Source organism: Cuculus canorus, chromosome 20 (genome assembly GCF_017976375.1).
Source record: "Cuculus canorus isolate bCucCan1 chromosome 20, bCucCan1.pri, whole genome shotgun sequence".
NCBI lineage: Eukaryota > Metazoa > Chordata > Aves > Cuculiformes > Cuculidae > Cuculus > Cuculus canorus.
Window position 1 is genome coordinate 3,157,849 of NC_071420.1, and position 27,689 is coordinate 3,185,537.

Below are 27,689 nucleotides of genomic sequence, written 5' to 3' on the forward strand. Positions count from 1 at the left end.
CGCGGTGCGGCCGCTCGGCCCGGCGCGCGGGGCGGTCCCGGTGGGAGGTGCCGCCCCGCTCCGCGCCGACACGGCCGGGGCCGGGGCGCTGCTTCTGCTTCTGCGCACCCCGCACCGAAACCGCTTCGCTCGGGCACGGAGAGGGCCGGGGGGAGTCTCCCCCGGCGGCGGCGCCGCGGCCATGGACGAGCAAAGCGTGGAGGTGAGCGGCGGCCGGGGCTGCGCTCGCGCTGCCTCAGGGGAGGCGGGAACGGGGGGGCCGGGCACGGCCCCTATGCGCACCGAAAACGCTGGCAAAGCAACTCCGCGAGCAGTTACTAGCACAAAAAATAGGTTTTTTTTTTTAATTTATTTAAGCTAAAGTAGAGTGAAGTTTCATCGGCGTAATTGTATTTTTTTTGCAAGTCAGACAGACTGTCCCTCTGATCTCACGTTTTCTTCCCCGCAGTGTTTCCCAGACGCTGCTCATCCTTTGGAGATGGCAACGGCTTGTGCTCAGTGTGACCCGTGCTGAGCAGATCTCTCCATCGCCTCTGCAGTCTCTCTCTGTGTCAAATGGGAGGTCAGGCAGAGCGGGCTCTAAATTAGCAAGAGATTAGACTGTTGTGAAGTTCATAATAATGTTAAAATTAGACCTTGGAAGTAATAGGATATGCATAGACTTATGGGAAAATTTACAGGTGTGCATCTAGGTGGGAAATCCATTCTGTCCCAGCTCTTGTCTGGCTGCACACAACTGATGAATATCACTCCTCGTGTTGCCCAGCCCTGATAAAGGATGATTGCTTCCTAAAACTCCAGTCTTGGAGAGCTGGTTTGCTGGCATTTTCAGTATCAAGACAGGAGCTGGTTAGAGAATACATTTCCCACTTACAACCATATGTATGAATTTTCCCGGAAATCTTATGCACGTTCTGCTACTTTCTAGGGACTAATTTTAGTTTTATCTTAGAATCATTAAGTTGGAAAAGACCTTAGAGATCACTGAGTCCAAACATACTTGTCTGCTGCTAAACCATATCCCTACGCACTTCACCTGCATCTATGAACTTCACACCAGTCAAATCCCTTGCTAATTTGGAGCTCACTGCAGCTCTCTGACCTTGCATTTGAGATAGGGAAAGACTGCAAATAGATGATTATAGGAGAAGGCACATCTGTTCAGCACAGATTGTACTGAACACAGGATGTAACAGTGTCTGGAAGAACACTATTTGAAAAAACATGCTATAAAAGCCATGTGCTGTCAGAGGGACATTCTGTCTAACTTTCAAAAAATGCAGTTACTTGTGCGAACTTTTATCTTAAATCAAAGTATTCCACTTTTTGTAATAGTAACTACTTGTTGTATCCCCTGTGTGTCTGAGGGGAAGCCGCTGAGCAAGCCTGTGCTCTGGGTAGCCTGTGGCAGGTGCTTGGCACCAAGTCTGGCTCCTCTCTGTTCTGGGTGGAGAGGCAGCAGTGTGTCCAGGTGACATTTCGAGGTGGCACTCGGGTATTTTACATAGTCAGGGTTGGAAAATAAACTGTGGAGCAGCTGAGGTGGCTGTGGGGTGGATGGAGCCTGGCATGAACGGAACCCCAGTGGTGTCTGCCTGCCTGTGGGCAGAACTGGGGTCTGTGCTGATAGCCACAGGAGAGCTTAGAGACCCCTCCGTGATAATCATAGGATGGTTTGGGTCAGAAGGGACCTTGAAGATCGTGCAGTTCCAACCCCCCTGCCATGGCAGGGACACCTTCCCCTGGATCACAGTGCTCAAAGCCCCATCCATCCTGGCCTTGAACATCTCCAGGGATGGGGCAGCCACGACTTCTCTGGACAGCCTTCTCCAGGTGGTTGTATTCTAGAACAAAATGCTGCTCTCTTCAAATGAATGTCATTAAAAAAAATGCTAATTGCCCAAGGCTGATTAAATGGGATGTGAGAGTGTGTAGAAATTGTGGAGCTAATGCTAATGGGAGACATTAAAAGAATGTAAATCTCATAAAAGTCTAAAGAATGCCCTGTCCAAATCAGCCCCTCTCGTTAGCATTCTGTATTGTACAGACATGCGCTCACCATGCTTTCAAATTAGTTGAGTGCCAGTACATTGGAACTCGTGGGTTCAGAGTCTGCAGGTGTAGCACAGTTTCTTCTGGCAACTGTTCAATCCCATGTGAACACAAGTGGGAACAATATCTTGGCTACAGAAATGCCCTCTTGGGAAAAGATAAACCAAAGAAAGAAACTGTTCCTTGACGAAGAGGAATAGTGTTATAAAATGGATCCTGAGAGCTGGTGTAACGTGGGAGGAGAACCATGGTGTTTCACTTGGCGCATCTCAGAGCGGGATACTGTCTGAGGCTGTTTGGAATGGGGCTGCATTTATTAAACCTGGCCCTCTGCCTGGAAAATAATGTAGCTCTGATATGTTTGAAATGTGCAGCTTAACAATATTGATAATCTACTCTCTGCAGAGCATTGCTGAAGTATTCCGATGTTTTATTTGTATGGAGAAATTGCGTGATGCACGTCTGTGTCCTCATTGCTCCAAGCTGTGCTGTTTCAGTTGTATTCGGGTGAGTTTGCGTATTATAGTTCATTCTTGCAAATGTGTGAACCTAAAAACGCTGATCCTAGGAACACCTTCTTGCTCCTTTCTTGCATATTTTCCTGGAGTTCTAAGGTATCCTTTTCCCTGCTCTGTATTCTTTAGTTTCCCTTTCAAAAATCTTTTATGACACCCTAAGGAAAAATTAGGGAGGCTCTGCGTTGCAGTCAGTAGTGCTAATTTTAGTGCCTGTATTGAATAATTGCTTTTAAGAAACAGACATATAATATCTGTTCAGCCTCTTTTGAGAGTGTGGTGCCTGTATGGAAGACAGAAGTTGGGAAAGGAATCAAATGCTGACTGCATCTGTCAGTATGGAGCACTGGAAGGTCCTAATATCACCTTTTGTCATCTTGGAGGTGTTTTTAAATGCTTGCTGAGCTAATAAGGTATGATCGGATATGAGCTAAATCTTTCTGGAGGGAATCTGGGACAGCAGCTGGAAGCAGCCTCCAAAGTACCTCAGTTCATTTATGAAGGTCATGGTTACCAGTGTGTAACACTTTGTTTCCAAGTGTGCCCCTTTATGTGTCAGTGCAGTGGGAGAGGGTTCAGCTGAGGTTTTTGGGCCTCGGGTTATATTTCCAGAATCGGAACAATCATCATTTGCTTTGAAAGCAGTGACAAGAGCTATAGGTGTAGGATTTGTGCTGCATATTAAGACTGTTAGGTGACATATTGTTGCTGGGTGGTGAGAGATTATTCATGCGAGTCTTTAAATGTAGTAGTGAGCTGACAAATATAAACCCTTCAACTGCTGAGCTTCTGCACTTTCGAGTTGTAGTGGGCAGATGAAGTTCTTTCCTCAGCTGCTTATCTTTGGAGCTTTCTGGAGGAGAAGCATTCAGAGAGTCCCTGTGGATTTGATCATTGAAGTGCGAGTATCTATCTTGTGTATAAATAGATTGTGAAGAATAAATATGTTACCTTGAAGACTAATAACGTAGGCTCTGAAAATGTGCTTGCTGCATCTTTTGCTTTCTTTGTCAGAACACGCTCATTAGTCTGTAACTGTGGGAGCCTTTGCTGGGTGTGTGGCTTCTAATGGAATATTTGGTACCTCAAAATTCTCTGTATAATTTTAACTCAAGTGTCATCTAAAGAGAACTGGTTGCTTTGTTACCAAGATAGAAATAGCAGCTTCTGTGAATAAGTGATGGAACAGTTAAACTGCAAACCTGTAAAAAGAGTAAAAATATAGGAAGAGTGTAATAAAAAGAAATAACTCCTAATTAAGGATAGAATGTACCTGCTTGCAGTTCTTCTCTTACAGTCTCTTTAAAACTGTTTTTCCATTTTCTTTCATAGCGTTGGTTGACTGAACAGAGAGCTCAGTGCCCTCATTGTAGGTAAGGTATTCTTAATATCAGAAATAAATTATCAGAAATTGAATGACTGTCCTATTACGATCGATCTGTTTTTCAGTGCAGGTAGCGCTAAATTTGTAAGATCAATTTTTGAGAGCTGCCTGCTGTTACTGTAAAAATTTACCCTGCTCTAATACTTATTCTAAAATATATTTTAATTTTGTGATAGGCTAAGCAAGATCTTTGTTCTTCCTCTACTGCACTGCTGCTTTCCGTGCATGTAGTTGGTGAAATAAGAGTAACTAGACGGTGTACTTAAACTCTTTATAGTCTTTTTGCAAGAATCTGAGACAGAAACTCAATTTTTAAACCAAAACCTGTACTTTATTAATACTTATAATTTGTAAGACCTATTCGTGTTGCAGATTTGAGAGGTAGCTAAAATGTGTTGCTTAGTTTGGTTTCCTTAAAACAATGCCCACCCCATCCCCAAGCCCTGGCACGCTTAGGACTTCCAGATCTAGAGTACCAAGCAGTTCTACCTCTTGATAGACCAGAAGTTGGAAGGTGGTGTTTTTTTTTCCCTGAAGGGAGAAGAGGTATTTTAAAAAGACTAACCAACCAGTTCTGCAGAACTTTTAAAATATGCGGCTTTTGAAGTATTTAGGCAATAGCTCTAAAATGTTTGTGAGGAGGTAGATACACCTACAGTGTACAAAAGGTATAATGGAAGCTCTGTAGTGGGGAGGGTTGGATGGGAGAAACTGAAGAAGCATTTACTTACTCAGTGTTATTCAGGAGCCTATCAAGAAATCTGGAAGTAGTTTTTGGGTTCGCCATGTGGCTATTCTGTATGTCACTGGGGGTGTGTATGCTGTGGTTCCCACCTACCCCAGCCCCCAAATGAGCAAATAGACTTAAAACGTTGCATTTCTCTTTGTTTGTTGTTGCCTGAAATAACTGGTGTAGCTTCAGCTTTTTGACTGTCACTTTTACGATAGTGTAGAACTGATGAACTGAATTCACTTCAGTGCTTCTCTCTGTAGCTCCCAGAGGTGAGTTCTTGCTCTAACTCTAGCAATGCTTCTTGCAGAGCCCCGCTGCAGCTGCGAGAGCTTGTAAACTGCCGTTGGGCAGAAGAGGTCACGCAGCAGCTCGATACCCTGCAACTGTGCAATCTCACAAAGCACGAAGAAAATGAAAAAGACAAGTAAGTGGAGTGTTCTTCACAGGACGTGTTTTGCAGTTTGCCTTTGAGGAGTGCACTTTTTATTTAATCTCATTATTAAAATCAAGGAGCAAACTGATAACATTTGCTTACTTAAAAGCTGAATTGTGCTTCTTGTCTGACTAAAAGTTGGAGTTTTTCTGCCATACTTACTGGAATGAGAAAAGCTCTTCAGTGTCTTTGCCTAAAACCCTACTACTTCTAGTTTGATTCAATGTGGTTTAAAATGAAAGAGATAGAAAACACGAAAGGTGGTAATGCATCTGCAGGCTCTTGGCCGTTCTTAGTGACCATACATCTGATATAGAAATCTTCTCTTGATGGCTTGCTTGTTTGGCAGTACCATTAAGACTGTGGGTGCTGATTTGGTGTCTCGCACATAAAAGCAGAGAGGCTGTTCTGAGAAGACATCTTCTAGTCCCTTGTGAAAATGTAATTGATAAACCCAGTTTGAGATCAAAGGAAGCATATCAAGTCCTACAGAAAGCACTACTATTGCTATATCTGTCACGTCACTGCTGTTCATTCTCCTTCCTTGTCATTGGAGCCTCCTGCATTTTCTGATATATTCTCTTCCTAGGAGCAGCTGTCAGCTCTTTCTCAGCAGGCTTTTCTTCTGATTTTATCGCATTACCAGTGCTATTATGTGTGTTAAGATGTTCTGGAGATTTGGAGGAGAAAAGTGTGAGAAGCAGCTCTGATAAGTGGACACGGACTAATTCTATGTTCCATACCTGCCTCCTCCCCAAGTTCCTGAATCCTAATGGAGGGGGAAGGGAGAGGCTTGGTTTTTTGGGTCTGGCCTGGCCTGTTCTTCCTGAAATTTTAGGAAATGACAGAGATCAGTTTGCCCAAAAAGCATGTGAGCCGTTGCCCTGTGGCTACTTTAGGCTGCATATGATTAGGATTTTAATATTGTGAAATGTTAACTTCTGGAATTCTGAGCTTGGTTCGTTGATGTTATCCTTTATCTGCTGAGTAGAAATCCAATTTTATTAATGTACTTTCTCACTATCTCTGTGAAGCATTTTCTGAGAGAACACCAAGAACAATATTCATTTTAGAAAGGCTTTTCAACAAATATAAGTATTCTTGCAAAACTTTGCTAATGTTTTGTGCTTTGGTATTGGGTAGCAAAACAAATGGAAATGTTTGCAGAAAATTCATAGCTATTTTCTATTGATGATATGTGTATTTTTGTTTAAGGTGTGAAAATCATCATGAAAAGCTTAGTGTTTTCTGCTGGACATGTAAAAAATGCATCTGCCACCAGTGTGCGCTTTGGGGAGGAATGGTAAGAAGAGACTTCTTGGCTCTTGGTCATCTGTTACAACAAGAGACTGCGAGCGTTATGGTTGAGAGCGGTTTGAAGAAATGGATATGCTGTGAAACTCTTACAGCTATTGAATTGCCAGGCAAACACCATAGCTGTTGCATGTTTATAATTTAGTGTGCACGTCGATTGTGAAGGATGGGACTGTCTGTAGGTGGAAAAGCAAGTTGAATTTTTTGCTGAGAGGAGATCAGGATTACCTTCCTCGTTTTAAAGTTTGTGATGTCTTGGACAAACTGTAAATGGTGCTGAGAGTTTTACGGGCAAAGGAAGAAGTGTTTCTTGGAGAATATATGTAACACCTTATTTAAGTGTCCAGGCCTGTAATCATGAATGTCTTCAAACCTCTATTACTAGACCATGCTGTTTGTTACGCTTTCAGATGAGTATTTCAAGGAGAGACTGCTGTCAGTGTTTGGAATATGTGACTAATGGTGTGCTGCGTTTGTTTGGAAAGGGTATTTGAATAATAATAATAATAATAATAATAATAATAATAATAATTTTAAAAGCCCCAGCCCTTCTGTCTTTATTCAGTTTCTTAGTTGCACGGTGAATGGAACAGTTTATTTTTGGAGAACTGTTGAGACTCCAAATAGCTCTTGATGGGAAGCTTTGGTGATATGAAAGCCAAATTCATGACTTCCTATGAAGGGAAGTGAAAGACAGACTTCCTACATACAATCTGCTTTGGAACTTTTCCAAAATGAGTGATACACTAGGAGGCTTTCTTCCCCTCTCTTTCGGTAATTTAATAGGAGTAGAATTAAGTTAAAATGGGATGCGCTATTATTCATCTTCTTTCTTTTTTAACAGCATGGAGGACACACTTTTAAGCCACTGGCAGAAATCTACGAGCAACATGTCACGAAAGTAAATGAGGAAGTGACAAAGCTTAGGAGAAGACTCATGGAACTGATCAGTTTGGTTCAAGAAGTGGTAAGAAATGGATATTATCCAAATAATGTCATGTTTTCTTGTAGTATGCCTGTATTGTCAAAGGATAACTGTAAAGTGGGAAGTGGCAACAGTACACCGTGAGTGTGCTCATGATGTTTGCAGTCCCTGTGCAGAAGCTGTTGCTTCTGTGAAGGTAATCAGGTCATCCCATAGAGAGATATTTTTACTTTTTACTTCCATGTGGGAAATCTCTACGTAATGAGAAAATGTTGCTCAGCTTTACTGTTCACCTTTGGTCACCCAGCAGAGGGCACGCTTCGGTATTCCGTGAAAGTCAAAGGATAGTTACAACAGGAATAGCTGTAATACAGCTCATCTAAAACAACATTCCTGTTTTCTTATCCTAAACATGCAAACTTCAGTAAGACTACGTTTTTTTTTTTTCTTTTTCTCTTAGAAAAATAGGACTGGGGAGAACTCTAGGGAGGCCTGGGCATTTCTGAGATCTGAGAGAGGGGAGTCAGTGTGTACAGGAGTGAGACACGCAGAAGTCTGAAGGCTTTCATTTTGTGTATGTTTTTTTTTGCTGAATCCTGTTTTAGGAGAGGAATGTGGAGGCAGTGCGTAGCGCGAAGGATGAACGAGTTCGGGAAATCAGGAATGCAGTGGAGATGATGATTGCTCGGTTAGACACTCAGCTGAAGAATAAGCTTATAACATTAATGGGTAGGTATTTGCCTGATCTATTATGAGTAGGAGCAATATATTAACATGTAAATCTAATGAGAAACTTACTTGCCCTAGGAGTGTGAGTCCTTAGACACCTTATGGTGTTAAGCAAGCTAACTGCTAACAGAAGACTTATTCCTGCAGCAAATTAACAGTTGGCTATAATCATGTGCATACTTTGCTCAGCTCATTTTGAATCTGTGCCTTAGTTATTCTATGTGTGCTTTCATTTCCATAATGCAGTCATAGGAGCACATACTAAAGGTGCCATCCTCTTGGGCTCTCAGTTTCTTTAGACACTCTCAAAGTGTTACGACCTTAGTTTTGCAGGATACACAACCATTAAGTAGACAAAAAGATCCTTAACCTTGTTTCTGTGTAACTTGTTCTTGGAAATAAAAGTAAGGTGATAAAATAGCTGTGCTGAAAATGTATTTCTGATGCTTGAAATCTTCACACAGACACATACACCCCCTCCCTGCCACCCATCCAAAGAAAAACTGAATGTTCATGCTTGGAAAATGTCCTTAGCTTTGATAATGCTTGTGTTTATTCTCTTAGTTAATTTCTATTAGAAACAAAACAGCGTAACAAATGTAAGTCAGCTGTGTTTCAAATTCCTCTTCAAATTCATATCAGTACTTTGAAATGTTTGCTTGAAGTTAAATCTAAGATTCGTGTATTCATGCATATTTTGTGCCTATATTGAATACAGCAACCAGTCATAAGACTTGTTTTAGTCTGTACTGATTAAAGATTAGTATCAAAGCTGCAGTAAAACGTTGTAATTATCTGTATGTACAGGTTAATATTTGTCCATGTGATGCCTTTTTTCTCACAGCTGCCAAACACTCTTCAGGTGTGTAGTGTAGGATGGAAGCAAAGTAAATGCCAAGGACAGAAAACAGACAAATATGACTTCAGTTTTTATTCTTCTTCGTAATAATGGTCTTCGTGCTACTTGAAATGCACAAACACATTTAAACGTTTGTTCTTTTTTATGAAGAAAATACTTAAAAATCAAAGTGAGGAGAAATGGTAGCTATTGGGAGTAAAGTGCCAGCTAATACAAAAGAGAGGCTTGTCTGGATGTGAGCGAATTCCATGAAGTCCAACCTGCTTTTTTTTTTTTTTTGTCCAAAAAAGCACCCCAAGACAACAAACCTGCCATTTCTGGGACACAGAATGTTTCATTACTGCCTTAACCTCAAGTGAGTTTTTCACTACAGCTCTAATTAAAAACGTAGGCTTGCTTTTAAAACGCTTTCTCAATCAGCCTTGGTATATTTAGAAATCGTTTCCCTTAGGTTCTGGGGCAGCTGCCAGGTGTGTGTGTGGGGAGAAGCTCAGTTTCTTAAAATCCAGTGTGTAGGTCTTTTTTTTTTTTTTTCTTCTTTTCCTTTTAACAGTCCTTTTCTATAAACAGGTCAAAAGACATCGCTTACTCAAGAAACTGAACTTCTGGAATCCCTGCTTCAAGAAGTAGAACATCAGGTGATTATGAAAAGAGCTGAAATGTTGTGTTACGTAGATTCCCTCCTCTGTTGGCCTTTCTTACTATTTTATTTATTTTTAGACTACTAAATGCAGGATATTTCTTGAGGGTATGTTTTCATTTAAGTGGTCCAAGGTTGTACAGTTTCTTCATATAAACAAGTCTATCTTCTAGAAATAATGGAAGGTGTTCTCTTCTGTTGCTTGAGAAACTGCTACAGAGGTTAATAGCAATATCATGTAAACTACAGTTGTGTGTTTGGTTAAAGTAAGTTAGCATAAGGACACAATGACTTTTTTTCCCTTTTTGTTTTTTCCCGTATAGTTACGGTCATGCAGTAAGAGTGAGTTGATATCCAAAAGTTCAGAGATCCTGATGATGTTCCAGCAGGTTCATCGGAAGCCTATGGCTTCATTTGTCACTACTCCTGTCCCCCCCGACTTCACAAGGTAAGCACTATTTTTCCTCTCTGTTGCAGTTTGAACTTGAACGCTGTCTTGTAAAGGTTTATTTTGCTTGTTAAAAAATACAGCTTGGAGGAGAGTATCTCTCTCCTATTTTACTGTACCATTGTATGGAGGAGGGTGTAGCAGTGAGTTTGGCAGGTGGCTGTCTGTGTTCTGATGTGCATCAGCCCTGTGTAAAGCCAGGACAGGTGAATACTGCTCTCTTTTAACATGTGGGTTTATAAGGGTAGATGATAGGCAGCTGATGGACAGATCGCTGGAGAGTTTCCCTGGCCCACGCCCTGTAGCCAGGGGGGAGTCAGACTTCTCAGCCAAATGACCAGTGGCGATGGTAATCTATGGTGTAACATGTTTCAGGCTCTTTCTGTATTAAACTTGATATCTCAGACTGAATTTGGGTCCAGGCTTATACACTGAAAGTGATAAACTGCTTACCGTGCTCCTCTTGGTAACTTGTTCTGCAAGTAGGCTGTTCCAGCAGCGCTTATTTTATGTCTGTAGTCCCTGCTGGGGAGTCAGGACAGTGGGTTCCAGCTCACAATATTTTTTTTTCTCTTTTACACTTATTTTACTGATTTGTTCTTTTTCTGTTATTATTGGGTCATTCAGCATATAATTGCAAGACTCTCAGGAGATGCCTGTGCAGGTCACCTTTATTCAGAATATAAAGCCAAAATCGCTTCATAGCACAATTCCTCATGAAAAGAGTGCTGCGGCTACTGGGTTCTGAGGAAGGACTCTGGTTAGAGTTTAGGCGAGGTGGCTGAAAAGCATCTCCAAGAAGTTGAAAATAGGAGAAGTCTTAAAAGAATTCTTCTCTAGCAAAAATCGTTTTGGCTTGTTTTTTTAATGCAATCCCAAAGCTTGTTTCCTGACATGTTTTCTAAAAAGAATTATTAAATGCCTCTCTGAGGGGGTTTTAAATTTGAATGTTGGTTTTCCCAACCAAGTAAGGTATCTTCTGCTCTGAAATACAAAACACTTAAGCTTTGTGCTCTCACCTATGCAATAGTTTCATCCTTTTTAAATCTACCAAGGAGTCTTACATTAAAAAAATACCATATTAAGGTATTATTGGCCACCACAGGTAAAAGGGCAAATCCTCTTCCATACTTTTAGTTGTCTTTCCCTTCAGAACATAAAATATTTATTTTGTTGTGTGATATAACATGGTGAGGTACTGGGGACGAGGTTTATAAATTGAATTTTCAGGTACACTGAAATAACCCAGTGTCATCCTAGTGAATTTCAGTAGTTCTGGTGATCTAAATAATCTTAAATTATTATTATTTATTCCAAAAATTGGGATTTTTAGTGTCATGTTATTCAACTCTAGTGTATTGATTATTTTTCCTTGCCCTCCCCAGTGAGTTGGTTCCAGCCTACGACTCAACTACGTTTGTCTTGGAAAACTTCAGGTAAGAATGTATCTTAAATTACTGTGAATGTTGGGAAGCTTTTTGTTTCTTCTGTACATGAGTTGTTTTCTTTAAAAGACAGAATTGTCTCTACAGAGTTGGGTATGAACTAAGCTATAGGAATGAAATAAAAGTCTCTTGTTTACCAGATGAACAATTAACCCTGGCTAAACTATTAACTAAAAAGTTTTTCTGTGATAAAGGCAAAGTACTTGTTTCACTTTTTTAGAAAAGATTGGATAGTTTTGCAAGGAATACATGTGCTTGCCATGGACACAATGTTTTGCATGGGCCTCATGCTGCTACATGCTCTGTGCAGCAAGAAGGACGAGTGTGGAGTGTTAAGACTGCAAGTGCGTGCACACATGCACTTGCAGTCTATTTCATGGAGGGTTTTGCTTTGTCCCAACAGCAAATGTGTTTTTTTTTCTCCTTTCTCAATAGTACGTTGCGCCAGCGAGCAGATCCTGTTTACAGCCCACCTCTTCAAGTGTCAGGACTTTGCTGGAGGTTAAAAGTTTATCCAGTGAGTTACATTTTCAACTAGAGTTGTTATCCCATCCAAAACACTTAACCAGCATTCATGTGCTTCTCTTGTAAGGAAACATCAATTAGTCTCTTCTTACATTGTGTGTAAAAAGCTGTATGAAAAGAACATAATAAGATTTAGAGTTGATCAGCAGCCATTGGAGTTTCTCCCCTTTGCCTCCAGGTACCTGGCAGGAATATTCCCAGCATAGTTAATCTGGGTAATTTAAAAGCAATTGAACATGAGACTTGCAAGTATGCCATAGGTATTCTTACCCTTTTTGTCTGTCTGAGTGGGTTTTGCAGATGTTCTTTGCCTCAGTTCTGCAAGAAACAGCTTACCACATTTATCCTTATGAGTAATACTTATTTGGAAAGTTGGGAAGAGAACAAGGTGCCTGTTGAAGGGGATTCTGCTTTACCTTGTGTCCAGTTCTCAAATGCTGACATTAAATGTGTATTGAACTAATGTCCTTTCAGATGGTTGACTATTGAGATTTCTGGAGCAATATCTGTCAGTGGTGGAATGTTAATCCACAAGGTGTGATCCTTTACAGTCTGACCAGTGCTTCCAGGAAGCTCTGGCTGCTACTACAGCTATGTTTGGAGAAATAAATGTGTTTAGTGGTGGAGTAAGAGGTTTTTTTGTTGGCGATTTATATGGCATCTTCAGAGAACTGGGTAAATCAGAACATGGGTTAAGCCCATGTATGCACAGAATTGTATCTTGCAATGCAGAGGTGGCCCCGTGTTAAGTTTTCAAAGCATTATAAAGTCAGGATTGACTCCATAAGATGTGCTGTCTGAAGACATTAAAAGTTAATTTTTAAATGGTAAGTTGAAATGTTTCTTCAACCTAGAGGATTCAAGTTGAGCCATTCTTCATCCTTGATTAAGGTGAGTGTGATGGAGGCTTTGCCATATTTTTTTCTTGATTTCTGGTGATTCTAATACTGTTTCTCCTTTAACTAGCCTAACTTTTTCATGTTGCATGTTTTTTTTCCTAAAGAAATTGCTCTTCAAAAATTAAGTGGCTTTGAAATGCAGTTGTATGTAAAATATTTCAAAACTAATGTTTAACCTGCTTTCATGTTGAGAATTTGAAAAGAATTTTACTGTAATGAACTGCTAAGAAGATTTTATGAGCTTTTTATGGCTATTTCTGTATGTTAAATTAATGCTTTTTCTGATAAAATAAGAAGTGTGTGTTTTCAATCTTGCACTTAAATGAACCCCTAAAATGTTAATAGAGCAATTAAAGCTCTGTTTTCAGATTTGTGTCTGAGATACCAATGCTAGAGTGTGTATACACTTCCAGATGTGAACTCCCTATTAATTCAAGTTTCAGTGAGTTCTAGGTCACAGAGGACTAAAAATCGCAACTGTAACATACAAAGTAGCGTGCTGCGAATTCTGTATTGATTGAAGCCGTTTTCTAAAATTTAAGGGAATAGTGACATTTCTTTTTGTTTTTTTTTTTAATTAATTGATCTGTATTTTGTTTGTTTGAAGGATGGAAACGGAGTAGTACGAGGCTACTACCTGTCTGTGTTCTTGGAGCTGTCAGCTGGATTGCCAGAGACATCCAAGTAAGCAAACCTGTAGTAAGAGCAGCCATTCTATTGGCAGAGCACCTGGAGTGGTTTGCAAAGCATGACAAGTTCTGTAGTGTGGGTAGGAACTGATGCAGAGCCCTCTTGTAAAAAATAGCAAGGCCTATATTGTCCATCGAGCTTGAATTGTGCCCCAAGATTTTAAAGTTGTTACTCAGTGGCTTTCTCAAGATTAAAAGCAAGCTGGCAGAACAACTGGCAAGTAGATCTGTCTCCTAGGGTGCAGGCCTAGAGCTGGTTTACCACTCTGCTCACTACCACTACTTTCTTCCCTCCTGTACTGTTTATATAAGTTTTCAGTAAGATTTTGAGACCGAGTCGTCTCTTCAGCATGTGCGGCTTCCAGGAAGTGCGGTTCTGTCAGGCTCAATGCATTCAGCAATCCTGCTGTGTTTGTTTTGGTACTAATACCTGTCATCTTCCCCTGCATAGGTACGAGTACCGTGTAGAAATGGTTCACCAGTCCACCAACGATCCCACTAAAAATATAATTCGGGAATTCGCCTCCGATTTTGAAGTTGGAGAATGCTGGGGTTACAACAGGTTCTTTCGTTTAGACTTGCTAGCCAACGAAGGCTATTTAAACCGGCAAAACGACACGGTGATCCTAAGGTAAGGAAGGCAGCTTAGCGGGGCTCTCTTCTGCTATCATTTCACAAAGAGTCACACCTACTGCCAAAACAGGGAATAATTAAGTAGTTGAATTTAAAATACTGTGATGTTTTTTGTCATAAGTGTCACTGTCATCAGCTTTAAAGAAGAAAATGAGCTAAAGGGAGTTGTAGGAACTTTAAGTACATCTATTTCTTCGAGAAGCAGCTGTGCTTGACACTAATAAGCCTGGATTGGAGATGTGACTAACTGAATTATAGGAAATGGGCATTTCCCCCCCTCATTAGAAAGAGTTGTAGTGAGCAGAGGAGAACTTTGGGAATTAAATAAGTCTTTAATCTAACAAAAATAATGCTGTCAGTGGGAATTGCAGTGTTACAACAAAATACGGAAGCTTTATCCATCTACTTCAAATACTCTTGTACAGTTTTATTCTTGTTCCTGTTAAATGCTTTGTAGCGTGTTAATTTTGTTAGTGTTGGTTTGTGAAGATAATCACCTGCCTCTCTTACAAAATACTGTTGTCATTCAGTGTGTTCCAATACTGAGCACAGAAGTACGTGCTGTCTGTTGTGTTTATTCCATTACTGGGTTTCAAGTCATATGATGTTCTTATGCAGAGCTTTTCAGATTTTGGCACGAGGACGGCGGGAGGGGAACCCCAACAAAACCAACCAACCAAGTAATCTCATTTCAAATGTTCCTTTGAAGGTTCCAAGTGCGCTCACCGACCTTCTTCCAGAAGTGCCGAGATCAACACTGGTACATTGCTCAATTGGAAGCAGCTCAGACCAGTTATATCCAACAAATAAATAACCTTAAGGAAGTAAGTGAGATGTATATTAATATAAAATCACCTTTTACTGTTTGGCTATTGTGTTTCTTCAAGTTGCTGTTGGTAGTTTGATATCTGCATTGTTGAAATAGTATAAATGTCAGTCAGGAAACTTACTTGATTTGATTGATGCTACTACTGCTTCATTGTCAATTTCCATGTATACTTTTGTGTATCCTTCTAATATTTAAGAGGCTTGCGATTGAACTTTCCCGGACTCAGAAATCACGAGGCATTTCACCTCCAGACACTCATCTTAGTCCCCAGAATGATGATGGTCCAGAAACAAGGTCCAAGAAATCTGGACAAAGCACTGAAGTACTACTTGAGAATGTTGCTGCTCCAGGATTAGCGCGAGATAGCAAGGAAGAGGAGGAAGAGAAGATCCAGCATGAAGACTTTAATGTAAGAATTGCCTTTTTCCTGCTTCTTTGTTCATGTGTCGCTTTTTATGATAGGGTAGCAGCAGAAATGCAGGTGAACTTTGGAATTGAAAAATGGTAAATTAGATCTATTTTCCTGTGAGTGGAAATAGGAGATAACAGACTCTAGAGAGAGCAGTGAGGTATGACACTAGAAAGATGTTCCAGAACAGACCTAGCACAAAAAGTTTGCAAATTGCAGCTGAAAAATCCAACTTATCTGTTTGTTACCAGCTTTTATTGTGCTTTGACACCCTCCTGGCTCCTGTATGATAGTGTGACAGTCTGGGGAGAGAGCGCTTCTGTTTATAGCTTTTGGTGAATGTACCAAAGTACAAGTGAAATGGTTTTTTATCTAAAAACTTGTTCTGTTTTTTCCGTAGCATGAGCTCTCTGATGGTGACTTGGATATAGATCTTGGTGGAGAAGATGAGGTGAACCACCTTGATGGTAGCAGCTCTTCAGCTAGTTCAACCGCAACTAGTAACACTGAAGAAAACGATATTGATGAAGAAACTATGTAAGGAACTTAAAACTACTTTCAGATCTTCACCCTGTCTCCTGGGGTAATACCCTAATTCTGGTGGAAGCTGATTCATTTGCTCTGTCACAGCTATGATGTGTGTAGGATTCCAGTGCAATGTGAGGGGTGTTTCCTGTTCTGGAAATAACATGAATTGTTAGAGTTAACACTAAACATTGAATTTTTAGTCAGCTTGTTCCTATCTTTCCAATCTCCTTATTTATTTTAGTGTTGTTTTCTGTCTTTGACAAGTGATAGTCTGTGAAGGTTGTTTCCCAAAATGATATTAAGAAATCTGTTTCTACACTGTAATGGAAGAGGTTTGGTATTAGGAAATGTTGTAGTAGCAGGAGAGTGATAATAATGACAGTTGCTTAACTAGAGAGTTTAAGGTTCTCAGCTGAGATGCTAATGTCAAATCCTAGAATCTTTGTTAAAACACAAACGTGTTGTAACACGTACAAATATAGAAGTTTGCAGGATAAGATTTTGCTGTCTAAATAAGTGTGATGCTTTTGGACTCTTGGTTAGGGAATCGGTGATTGAATTAACACACTTTGTGCTCAGTTTATGTAGTTTGGAATGGAGAAAATACTATTTACAGTGCTTCATGTTGTTTTCAAGGTATGTGCCATAACATTTAATGTGAGCTGAAAAGCTAATAATTCTCGTTTTTTTCACCCCAATCCATCCCCTAAGGTCTGGAGAAAATGACGTGGAATATAGCAGTAACATGGAGTTGGAAGAAGGAGATCTTATGGAGGATGCAGCAGCTGCTGCTACTCCTGGAGCATCAGGTATGAAAAACAGCCTTCAGAATTCCTGTATATGCGAAACACTGCTGGATTCCTTCCCCTGTTCTTCTTGAAAGCAACACCAAGCTGCGTGTACTGTAGGCTTTTCTATTTTTGGAAATGCTGCGTCATGCAGTTTGTACTGATTAGTGCAGCCTAGCAGAAACATTTCGTTGGTTCAGTAAAAAAAGAGGGAGTAATCTTCTGAATGTGTTTGTTTAAAAATGATACAGAAGTTTGGAAGGAGGTTTTTCTGCCTCCTTGAAACCCTTTCCATTCTGACTGATTTTTCCTGTGTCACATAAATGCAAACTCTTTTCCTGTAACCTTTTCTTAGGTACCAGCCATGGCTACACCAGTGCAAGTGGAAGAGCTTCAAGGCGGGGAGGAAGCGCTCTAGGCTCGACAGCCAGTAGCAGTTTGCTAGATATAGACCCCTTAATTTTAATCCACCTGCTGGATCTAAAAGACAGAAATGGTATGGAAAACCTTTGGGGCCTTCAGCCACGTCCGCCTTCTTCTCTTCTGCACAACAGAGGTAACTATATATTGCATATCAGATGATTTAATTTCAACCTGCAAGCGTCTTTGAGAATGCAGTCCCAGAGTTAGAAGCAGATTTGAGGAGGGGGATCGGGAAAGAGAATAACAGGCAGTCCCTTTAATAGCCAGACTTCCACATCCTCATCTGTGCTTATCAGTATGCTGCGTCTTGCTGCCTGCTCTAACGCATGCTTTGTCTTAATGGTTGACCTCAGCTTGAGAGCTCTGTGTGACAACTGAAAACAGAAGGGTGCGTCAAGGAGGGTCTTCTCCTCTCTTCCTGGGGAATGTGCCTGAACTGGCTGGCTGTTTTGTGTAGCGACATTGTAGAAATATGTTTCGCGCAGTTTCTCTGACAACTGTGGGAGGTGAATGAATGAGTGGCCTTTTTCTAGAAGGGATTAGCACTGAAACAGCAGAGAACAGCACAAAACGGCTGTCTGCTGAGGAAGCAGTTGCACCTCTCGCTGCACACAGTTTGTACGCTTAGTGACTGAGAGTAGTGGGAAAACAGGGTTTTCTAACAAGAAATTAAATCCTGGAATTTACTTTGTGTTAAAAAGGCATTTACATTGGAACTAGACAACTGTATGTAATAAGCTGGAAAAGCACACGTAAGCACCTGTGGAAGAAAAACCGATCAAAATGTCAGGAGAAAAAAAATAGTGATGGTATTTAAATAATTGAAGACTTTGAAGAGTATTTGTGGTTTGGTTAGGATCCTTCAATCGAAAACAGCAATTAACTTCATGCGCAGTGAGAGCCAGATTGCTGGCACTGTTGGCACCCATAGCTATTACTGAAAGTTGCTACTTGTTTTGTTAGTGATGAATTAAAATTAAATCAAACTTCAATAATACATTGATCGTGATTAACACTTGTGTGGAGCTAGATGGCCCACTACATCAACATCTTATTTCAAGTCTGAAACAACCTTTGGTGATTTAATAGAACAGAGAGAAATGATATTCCATTTGCTACTAATAAATGCTTGCTTTTGCTGCAACAGTGATATTGGTGTTACTCAATCTAAAAGCTAGCTCGAGCTATTTGTTTCTTTATGATTGGCTTTTAAAATGTAGACATGTGAACAGTCGGATGAATTTTCAGCTGAGTGTAATCTTTATTTCCAAAAATGGAAGTCACTTCCATAAGTACCAAAAGCGGAGGCAACACACAGACTGTAAGTCTCAGCTCTCTTTTACCTGGAAAAAGACCTGGATAAAAGGACTGTGAGAGAGGCATTGTACTTTGTGCTCTGCTGCTCGAGCAATATTAAGCTCTCTGGTTGTGTTGAATGGCTTCGTGGTCATCTTTAGCTACTGTCTACACAGCTGAAATCATGCTCTGCTGAGGTTCCCTTGAGGATTGACTGTTCCCAAAGCTTATTCAAGCGAGTCAACTAAGAAAGCTGCTGTTACATCTGGAATTTGCCAGAGTTCACCTCCTAAGGTGAAGGTTTCTAAGAGCCACTTGGCTTTACAGTTTCGAACAGCTGAATTTGTGGTGAAACACTTACAGAATTTATAAAGCTTCAAATAGACATCAAAGTTGCTCTAAATCTAGCGGAGCAGCATGTAGGCTTACTCATGTATTACCTCCTCGATCTGATCTTCGGGTGTTTGGGACTTAAGGGATTTCCTTCCCTAGTTTCAGATTTCCTGGTTCTGTACATCAACGTGAAGTGGTGGTGGGAGGAGAATCTTACACAAGCACTTGGCAAATTTATTAATTGTTGTTATGAAATCTGTCTTTAACTGGTAACCAGGCTTGTGAACTCAAGCTTGTCTGGCGGTGGAGAGCAGTAGCTTAGTTATCATCAGAATTCACGCAGAAGTACTGAGAGTCTTGCTTCTTCCTGTGAGCAGGTTCTAAGATCTTCTTCCTTGGCAGGTAGAGAATGAAAATCTGCTGTCCCAGTGTCTGTGCAGTGCTTGCAACCTAAATATTGTGGTACCATACCAGTAGAGAAGAATTTGTGTCTCTATCCCCCAATTTTGTATCAGGGCAAAAGGTGGAGTTCTTAGAGCTGTTAAAAATAGATGTCTGTTGGTATTTGAGAACAGTTTTGCTTACCTGTTATTCTTTAACTTCTCCTTTGGTAAAGCATCATCCTATTCCCTAAAAGATCGAGATCAACGGAGACACCAGGCGATGTGGCGCGTCCCACCTGACTTGAAGATGCTGAAAAGACTTAAAACTCAGATGGCTGAAGTTCGAAGCAAAATGTCCGATGTGAAAAACCAACTATCGGAAGTGAGAAGCAGCAATGCAGCTTCATGTGATGGACAGCCCAGCTTCTTCTCCATTGAGCAAGGTGCTTTAGCTGCCTGTGGAACGGAAAGCTGCAGCAAGCTCCAAGAAATAGGAATGGAACTACTGACAAAGTCTTCAGTTACTGGTTGTTACATAAGGAATTGTAAGTGGGTAGAAAAGGGGGGATTTAATTTCTCTCTTGCATATGTCAGTTATATAGGGGGTTTATATGTCCAGGCGTCTGGAAATGGATATTTTAGAGTTACTCATACTTAAGGTCAGCTGTAAGAATCCAGAAAAGTAACACCTGCATTGCCTTTAAGTAAGAAAATGTTACTGAAACTGGATTCAGCCTTCTTGGCAAAAGCATAGAAACCTTTGCTCCACAACCACTCGCACACCTAATGCAGTGAGAATGTTCTGTGTTTAGCCCAACGTCGAGCGGGTCCTGCTGGAGGTCATTTCTTGCTGACTGCTGCTCTGCTTCTGGCCCGCTGATGAACTTCAGGCTGTCTCATGATGCTGGCAGATGAACACAATTTAAACTTGAAATCCTGTGAAAATTCAGGTCAGCTGAGGCTCTCTTTGGAGACACTTTGCCTTTTGAATGTGACTTCAGTGTCTCGGTTGTTCAGGTACTGCCACTGTGTGCCATGGGCAGCGCTGTGTGGAATCCTTGGGATACCAGCGTGAAGGCAGTGCGAGTGCTTTGTTGCTTACAAACCTGAACAAAAGCACTGATTGTTAATCCTCTCTCACTTCCCTGTAGCTTGGGAAGGATGATTTTCCAGCCTTCTGGGTTTTGATTCAAGTTATTGCTTGCATTTTGCAGGCAAGATGAAATATAAACATGAGAGGGCTGAAGAACCAGTGGCGTAGTTTTATTCCTCTCTATCCTTTTCAATACTGTCCTGCAAAACAAGGCTTTTGCAACTCCAGCAAAGGTCTGTGTTGTGTTTCGTCGCTTCCATAGAGCAGAGAATTTCTTCTCTGAGATTGCACATTAAGAGAAAGATGTCTTACAGTTTGGAGCCCTGAGTTGTGCCATCAGTAAGCCATGGCGAGATGAATCCACTTTGTTGGAAGTGCTGGTTTGTGTTGTGTGGTTTTTAATACCACCTCTTTCCTAGCAAATCCCTCATCCTTCAAAGGTTACTGAGGCACTGGGCAGTCATTTCATTCTGCATCAAAACAAGAGGAACAAGTATACAGTGCTCTGTAAAAACGGGAGCAATGTTCTGACTTGCATTGAAGCCAGGATTCCCCTACCTCTGTAGGCTGTGATGACGGCAGAACTCTGTGTTTTGCTGTTCCAGTTACCACTCCTCCATTCCTCTATCTAGAGGAGTTTCTGTAGCGGGATCCTCACTGACGCACTCTCAGAGTGGTTTAGTAAGTGGTAAACAGTGGTTGTTCCATAACCTGCCTCTCACTCCTGCTTTTGAGGTCCTTTGTTATACTGAACCGAGCTGAAGGGATGGTTTTGGTTATTCTGATCCTTTATATTGTCATGACGGCTAAAGCAATCTGTTGATGGCTTCCTGAAGGATGTCATAGTGTAAGGCAAGTGACCATTACTTGTGTAGTCCTGGCTGCATCCCTAGTTAGCTAAGTTTGCCTCTAGCCTACATCTTTGGCAGGAAGGGTATGGAAGGAGTGCTGGGAGTTAATGAGCATTGGGACTAATGTGGCACTTACCTTCACTTAAAACAAGACAGAATATTGCAGCAATTTGGTTGAACACTTGCCATGTCTTAAAATATTTTTGCAGCTGCAAGTAAGAAAAGTAACTCTCCCAAGCCTCTTCGCTCTGGAGCAGCAGGTAGCCTGTCTCTACGAAGAGCTATGGACTGTGGGGATAGTAATCTTCGCTTAAAGGGAGACGGTCAAACTTCTGAAGGTAAACAAGGTTATCTTTGCATCTCTGATGTGATGCTTCTTAGCATCTGTTGTACAAAAGCTTTTCAAGAAGTCTTTTACTTGGCAGCTGAAGTTTCCCTGAAACTTGACTGGATCCTATCTAGTTAATGTTCTTGTACCTGAATAGAGCTTTGATAGCTGACCTGCTGTGAAACACTGCCAACTTACCAGAACATAAATACGTGTTAGGTGTTACTGCTGGTCTCTCTGAAGATGTTTCAGGAGCTAACTTTTGAAGATTGTAGATCAAAAAGTACTGACCCAAGCTTAAGTTGTGTTTTAACTTAAAGGGAATTCAAGAAAACTTGGATGCACATGATGAAAGAATTGTGTGATATTGCTGCTCCTGAGTTTTACGGTGCCCTTCCTTAAGGGTGATGGAATGAAATACCTAATGCAAAGTTTGGTGTATTGCCCCTCTGAAGTGTTCAGAGAGGGGTGGGGTATGGCAATCGTTTTTTTTATAATGCTAAATAGATAGAGAAGGGTTGAGTGAGAAACCAGAAAATACCATAAAGTCATTATACAGTGTAACTGTAACCTTTGTCCAAGCCTAGAAAGGTTGCTTTACTGCAGTCAAATGACTTTGCATCTATAGCTGGGAAAAATGACAGTGAAGAGGGCGTCTGTGTTACTAGAAGATAAGTTTTAACTTCACCAGATGGAGAAGGATTAATCTGTGCTTAGCCGAGTTTCCTGTCAGAAATGGCAGCTGAAACAGAAGCTCGTTTGAGAGAGCAGATACCAGGTGGTGTGTGTTGCCCGTACACTGGCTTGGAGGTGTAAGCTTTTGAGAGTGCAGATGTGGAGGGTGTGCTTGTGCATGTACATTTGGATCCAAACTGGTGGTGTAAAACAACTGGATGCTTCACCTTTTGAAATAAGGTTGGATGTGCTTTGACTTTCTCTCCCTCTTTTCTCAGGCGGCCTAGGGAGTTCGAAGTTGAGCAGTCGGCATCACCCTCCCAGGCCCCTGGTTAACAGCAGCGCTTCGGAGGCACTGCCTAAGCCAGAGGAAAGACCTGGTGAAGGTTCAGATTCTGATGCAGGAGCTGCTGGCTTAAATGGCTTAGCTGCTGTAGAGAAGAGCAGAAAAGCTGGTGCTCTAGGGTAAGGGTTTTATTCTTTTTTTTTTCTCATTATCTCCTCCCTACCTTCCCTTGATCTAGAAAAAAAAAATACCAATCTGCTAAACCCAGGTGCTTGTAGGATGGAAGAGAAATTACTTTGAAGTTTACTTGGTTGCTGCTGTTCTCTCTGGATATCAGTTTTTTGTTTTATAACTGGGTTACAAGTTGTCTTTTCTTCTTCTTTTTTATTTTTTTCTTTTATTTTGATCGGCCATGGATGTAGTCTGACACTTTGATTTGGAAGGCAGGCCCAGTCTGTTTTCCCACTAGTCCTTGCAAAATATCCTCTTAAGTGAAAGTCACCGCTTTTGATTTCCTCGTTTGAGACAATATCTTTCACTGTGACAGTACTTCTCAGCAATTTCAGAACTCCCTGTTGGCCAACTAAGCAAAGTGCAATGGAGTATCCTGTTTTGGGGTTTTTTCCTAAATAGCAAGAGTCACCATTTTGGGGAAATGCGCATCAAACTTTTCCAGGTTTATTTTTTTAAGATTTTTAATATTTCTACATCAGTTTAAGTTTAAGTGGATATGCAAGAGTCTTAGGTGGTGAGTAAAGCTACATGTGGCACTAAAAGGATTTGGTTCCATAGCCAGAGTAAAGCAGAATTTCTGATGTGGGCTTTTTGTATTTCTCCTAATTTCTCTCACAAGATCCAGTTCTAAAGGATGTCGTACGGAAGGAACACAGTCAGGTGGTCTGGAAAACAACTCTGAAACTGGTGAACTGCAGGGTATGCTTTCTGAAGGTGCTTCTGCAGGGCCAGAAGAAGGTAAATTGGATGTTGTAGAGGGCAGATGCAGTATGACAACGCTCCAGTCTGTAATGATCTGTTTCTGTAATGGAAATAGCTTGAAGGGGAAAGAAAAAGGGAAAAAACAACAAACGAGAAAATCAACAAACCACCCAAACCTGTTTTCATGGCTGTTGAGCTTTAGTGTAACAATTGGCAGCTGTAGGATGAATCTGAATGAGGAGAGAACATCTCCATGTCACTGCTGCCTGTGGTTTCTCTTTTCCTGACCTTGCAGTCTAGCAGGAATGTGAAGACCCAGCAGATAACATTCTGTTGTGCTGGCTGTTTCTCTGGAGTACCGGTTGCTTTTTGTACCTCTTGATGTGTCTCCAGGTCTTTGCTTTGGTGTTCATTTGCACGACCTTGAAAATAATTTCTTACCTAATTAAAATAGTAGCCAGTGACCTTGGCTTTTAAGTCTTCTGCCTTCAGGGACAAATCCCGTGGGTAACTGCCTCCACATCCGCACTAGAATCTCTCCAACGTTTCTTTCGTGTCGGGTGTTCTGGTACATAAGCCAATTTCCTTAGAGACTTGGAGGAAACTTTTCCCCCTCCCTTCCTGCATCCTTTCCGTGCTGGAAAAAAAATATTATTCCCTTTTTTTTTCTTTTGAAAGTCCACGTAGAAGAGTTTTTCTTATCTTGCTAAAACTCTCCTGCCTTCCACCCCTGCACTAATTTGAATTTCAATGACTGAATTGTAGCGCAAAGCCTATATTAAGGTGCCAGCATCCATCTCTATCTGCAGTGTGCAATATTGTGTAGGAGTTGGCATTTACAGAAGGTCTCTCAGTGACAAAACTCCGTTTCTGCTCTTAGTCACTGCAGCGTGATCATGATGCGCTCCCGCAGCTCTCCTATTATAGCAGAGAGCCTAATAGGAAAATGTTTTAAAAACTGAAATACTTCATTGTTAAACACCCCAGGAAAAAAATATTACATTTTTTTTTCCTTTCAGAGGAAAAACTACAGTAGAGTTGGCACTTTTCTTAACTGCTTGCTTTTTCTTAGCAATGAGGATCAGCTCTTAATTAAAAGAACAGAGCAAACCCCTTTTGTCACCTACAGAATTATACAAAAGGGAGAATTTTGACTGCTGTCAGTGCACACTCAGAGTCTCGCAAAACAAAAGAGGCTGCCTTTATTATCAACAGCTCCGGTTCTTTTCCGTAGGAAAAACAGCGGGGGTTGTGTGTGAGATGTGAATAGAATATTGCTGCGTGAAGGATGTGTTAGGTACATCTGCTCCACGGGTTGCGATACCTCTTCACCTGTTCAAAAAGCGGCCTTTGTTTCCTGTTCTGATCGTAGAGGTGGGCTGAGCGGCTGGCAGGAGGGCACAGCTCAGGCAGGAAGGAGCCGTGGACTCCTGAGCCTGCGCTCAGCTGGTGACATGTTGGAACTGCTTTCCTTCAGCTAAGCCGCACAGCAAAGCAAGGCTGTTTGCAAAGCTGGTACCCACTGTTCTGTCACATTCCTTTGTGCTTTGGAAAATACATTTAGCTCTGAACGTGCTCCTTCTCTCTTTTTCTCCTGCCAGCTCTTAGTAGTTGATTTTGGTAACTCTTACATGTCAAAAAGCTGGGTGCTTTAGCTACATCAGGCTTACTGGCTGTCATTTTTGCCTTGTGGTTTTTGGGTTTTTGGGGTTTTTTTCAGCTGGGGTATGTCAGAAGCATGTCCTTCATCTCCTACCAGGAATGAGCAGTGACAGTGACATTGAATGTGACACAGAAAACGAAGAGCAGGAGGATGCCACCTCTGCCTCGGAGGGGTTTAACAATGCCTTCTCGATCCAGTCCTCAAGCGAAGGTAGAAGTGACTGCATGAGCCCCCCTTCCCCAAGAGCCCGGGCGGCTGCCTCCGTGCCCCTGTGTCACAGCACTTAGCACAGCAGAGACTGCTGGGGGGGCTGCAGAGGGATTAAAGCTCAGGGAAGCACCAATAAGATTTGGAACACCTCTCTTGGGACCCTAATTAAAAACAGATCAAAACAGGAGAGGGAAACTCTTTCTAGCCTTGAGAAGTCGGTTTAGGTGAATCTCTTAGGGAGGTGTGTTGGAAAACCCATAGCTCCAGTTTGGAACTGGAACTCCCCCTGCGCCAGGATTGGCACTGTGAGCAGGCTCATTGCAGGGAGGTAACCGCTGCCTTAGACGTGGATTTGCATCATAATTGGCAGGAATGTGCTTTGAGGACTGCAATGTAGCTTCAAAAACTCGTATTTCTTTGAAAAGCTTTACCCTTCTGATCATATTAAAAGCTGTAAGGTGACAGCTGATGCTAGATAAAGTTGACTTTTGGCCTGAGTAATCATCCCACACCACGTTAGCAGCGTGACCTGACAACTGGGCTCAATAATTGGGGTTTGCTGCTTTGCTGTATGTTTGCAGCAGGCACTGAAACCTCACAGCTCTTGAGGAGAATCAAACATTGCTCATATCTGTGCCTGACGTAGAGGTATCTTAAATTTAAAACCCTTAACTTGAGACACGGAGTCTTAACTCTGTGTCAAGCCCATCGTACACTGGTGCATTAGGGATGAAGTGCAACACAGTGGGCTTTGCAGGTGGTGGAATGTTAACTTTCTGTGTTCCTTTTGCTCATCTGATAAAGGTTACTGGGTTGGTTTGTTTTGTTTTCAGTCTCAGAGCGGTGCTCAATGTTCCCAGATAGTGATCAAGTTGGTCCCGATGACCTCAGTTTCGTTACTGGAGAAGATGGCACCAGGTAATTGTATCTGCTCGCCTGAGCTGGCCTGGGAGGTGGTGTAACCCTGGGGATGCACCTTCCTGGCCCGTGGAGGGCAGAGGCTCGGGCCCTGCGGCTCGCCTGGCTTTAAGACGATCTTTAGAGAATGCTGTGCTGAGGGGGCACCGGCTGAGGTTTGTGTGATGTAAGTAGAAAACTCTAGTTGGATTTCAGTACCTGGCATAACGTTTAGACTTCTGAGATTGTTTGCTTGAAGCCTTGAACCTGTCCCAGCCTGAAGTTTTTCAGTGAAAGCTGCCTTTCTTTGGAGCAGGTAGAGCGTGGGCTCGGGGCCTGAAGACCTCCTCGTGCGTGTCCCTGGGAAGAGGTGTGTTTATTCCCTGGAGCTTGGTCCGAGGCTGTTGTTCATGGCTGTGTGCGCACTCCATTCTGTCAGATACCCTTGTGTGGTTCTTCTACAGTTGTCTTAAACCTGGGACTGGGGCAAAACGACCTTTGAAGGCCTCGCACTGAAGGTTGCATTCCTGCTGGCTCGGCCAGCTACAGGTGCTCTGAAAAAGTCTCCAAAAGGTGCTGGAGCCCTGTTTCAGGCTGTGTCCCCTCTCGTGTCATTGGAATAACCACCAGTGTGTGAGCATCCTCATTTTAAATGGTATGAAGAGTGGTGGAAGGATAAAACAGCTGGCACAGAGGCGGTCGCTTTCCTCAGTCTGTGCTGTGGACCAACTGAACACATTGCCAAACTCTTTGCCACTGTGCGTTGCATTTTGAGCTGCTAAACTACTTGTGAAGCTACAATGAAAGCCGAATAGCTGGTTAGTGACAAAGCATGAATAGCTGTAACCGATAGTTGTCCTTGTCTCGGCTGGCTCTACTGATGTTCAGTTCTGTGTGGGTGTCCCACGGTGTCTGTGCTGTACAACTCATAGTTTGAAACTGTTTGCACTTTGTTAATAAAATAAATGTTGAAATCTGGTTTGGAGTTTGAGAGGTTTGTGTGTAAATAAGTAAAAAGGTAAAGAGTGGCTGTTGGTGCACGCAGGGGGGTGCTGGGTGTCCTCTGCCCAGCCTGACTGCTTGTACTTGAGTTTCTTCCTGCCTCACACCTTTTCCTGAATCAAAGTACTTAAGTCTGTCTGGGATTTTTAAAGCTGTATTGGTAGACGCCAGACTAAATGCTTAAATCTTGCACATTTAATAGGAATTGAGGAGGAGCCACAGTTTTTACCCATAATGTGGTGTAGTTTTTCTTGGTGAAAGGCGGGAGCTGTGGCGCTGAGCTGCTGGTACGTGGCTGCTGGACCACGGGCGGCCGGAGAGGAGCTGCACACAGTGGTGGTGCAGTGCGAGCGTTTACTGTTGGACAGGGCTGCATGTTGGTTATTGTACACAGCTCAATTAGCAGTTAATCAGAGCTCTGCCTCTTCATCACACACAGATGCTTTACTCTTATTAAAAGCCCAAGCTGCAGGAAATGGTTCTGCCTGGCCACGGGGTCTGTTCTGGAGTGACAGTAGCCTTTGCGGGGACAAGAA

General features: G+C 41.9%; 1 protein-coding gene across 4 annotated transcripts; it reads left to right on the forward strand.

Annotated features, from left to right (window-relative positions):
- The first annotated feature begins 10 nt into the window (after positions 1-10).
- TRIM37 (tripartite motif containing 37) lies at positions 11-27,129 on the forward strand. 4 transcript variants are annotated; one of them, XM_054085011.1, is made up of 25 exons: positions 11-202; positions 2,458-2,559; positions 3,900-3,940; positions 4,992-5,108; positions 6,333-6,420; positions 7,276-7,398; positions 7,962-8,085; positions 9,515-9,582; positions 9,908-10,032; positions 11,418-11,468; positions 11,913-11,994; positions 13,509-13,585; positions 14,042-14,221; positions 14,933-15,047; positions 15,249-15,461; positions 15,862-15,998; positions 16,701-16,798; positions 17,133-17,333; positions 19,467-19,757; positions 21,366-21,494; positions 22,438-22,624; positions 23,299-23,417; positions 25,102-25,254; positions 26,088-26,172; positions 26,465-27,129. In XM_054085011.1, exons 1-25 carry the CDS (start codon positions 182-184, stop codon positions 26,469-26,471), a joined length of 2,934 nt encoding a protein of 977 aa, XP_053940986.1. In that variant the 5' UTR covers positions 11-181; the 3' UTR covers positions 26,472-27,129. The 4 variants fall into 4 exon arrangements, with proteins under 4 accessions (XP_053940986.1, XP_053940983.1, XP_053940985.1 ...); XM_054085008.1 differs by having other exon boundaries at positions 12-202; positions 19,446-19,757; XM_054085010.1 differs by having other exon boundaries at positions 12-202; positions 19,446-19,757; positions 26,468-27,129.
- The last annotated feature ends 560 nt before the right edge of the window (positions 27,130-27,689 follow it).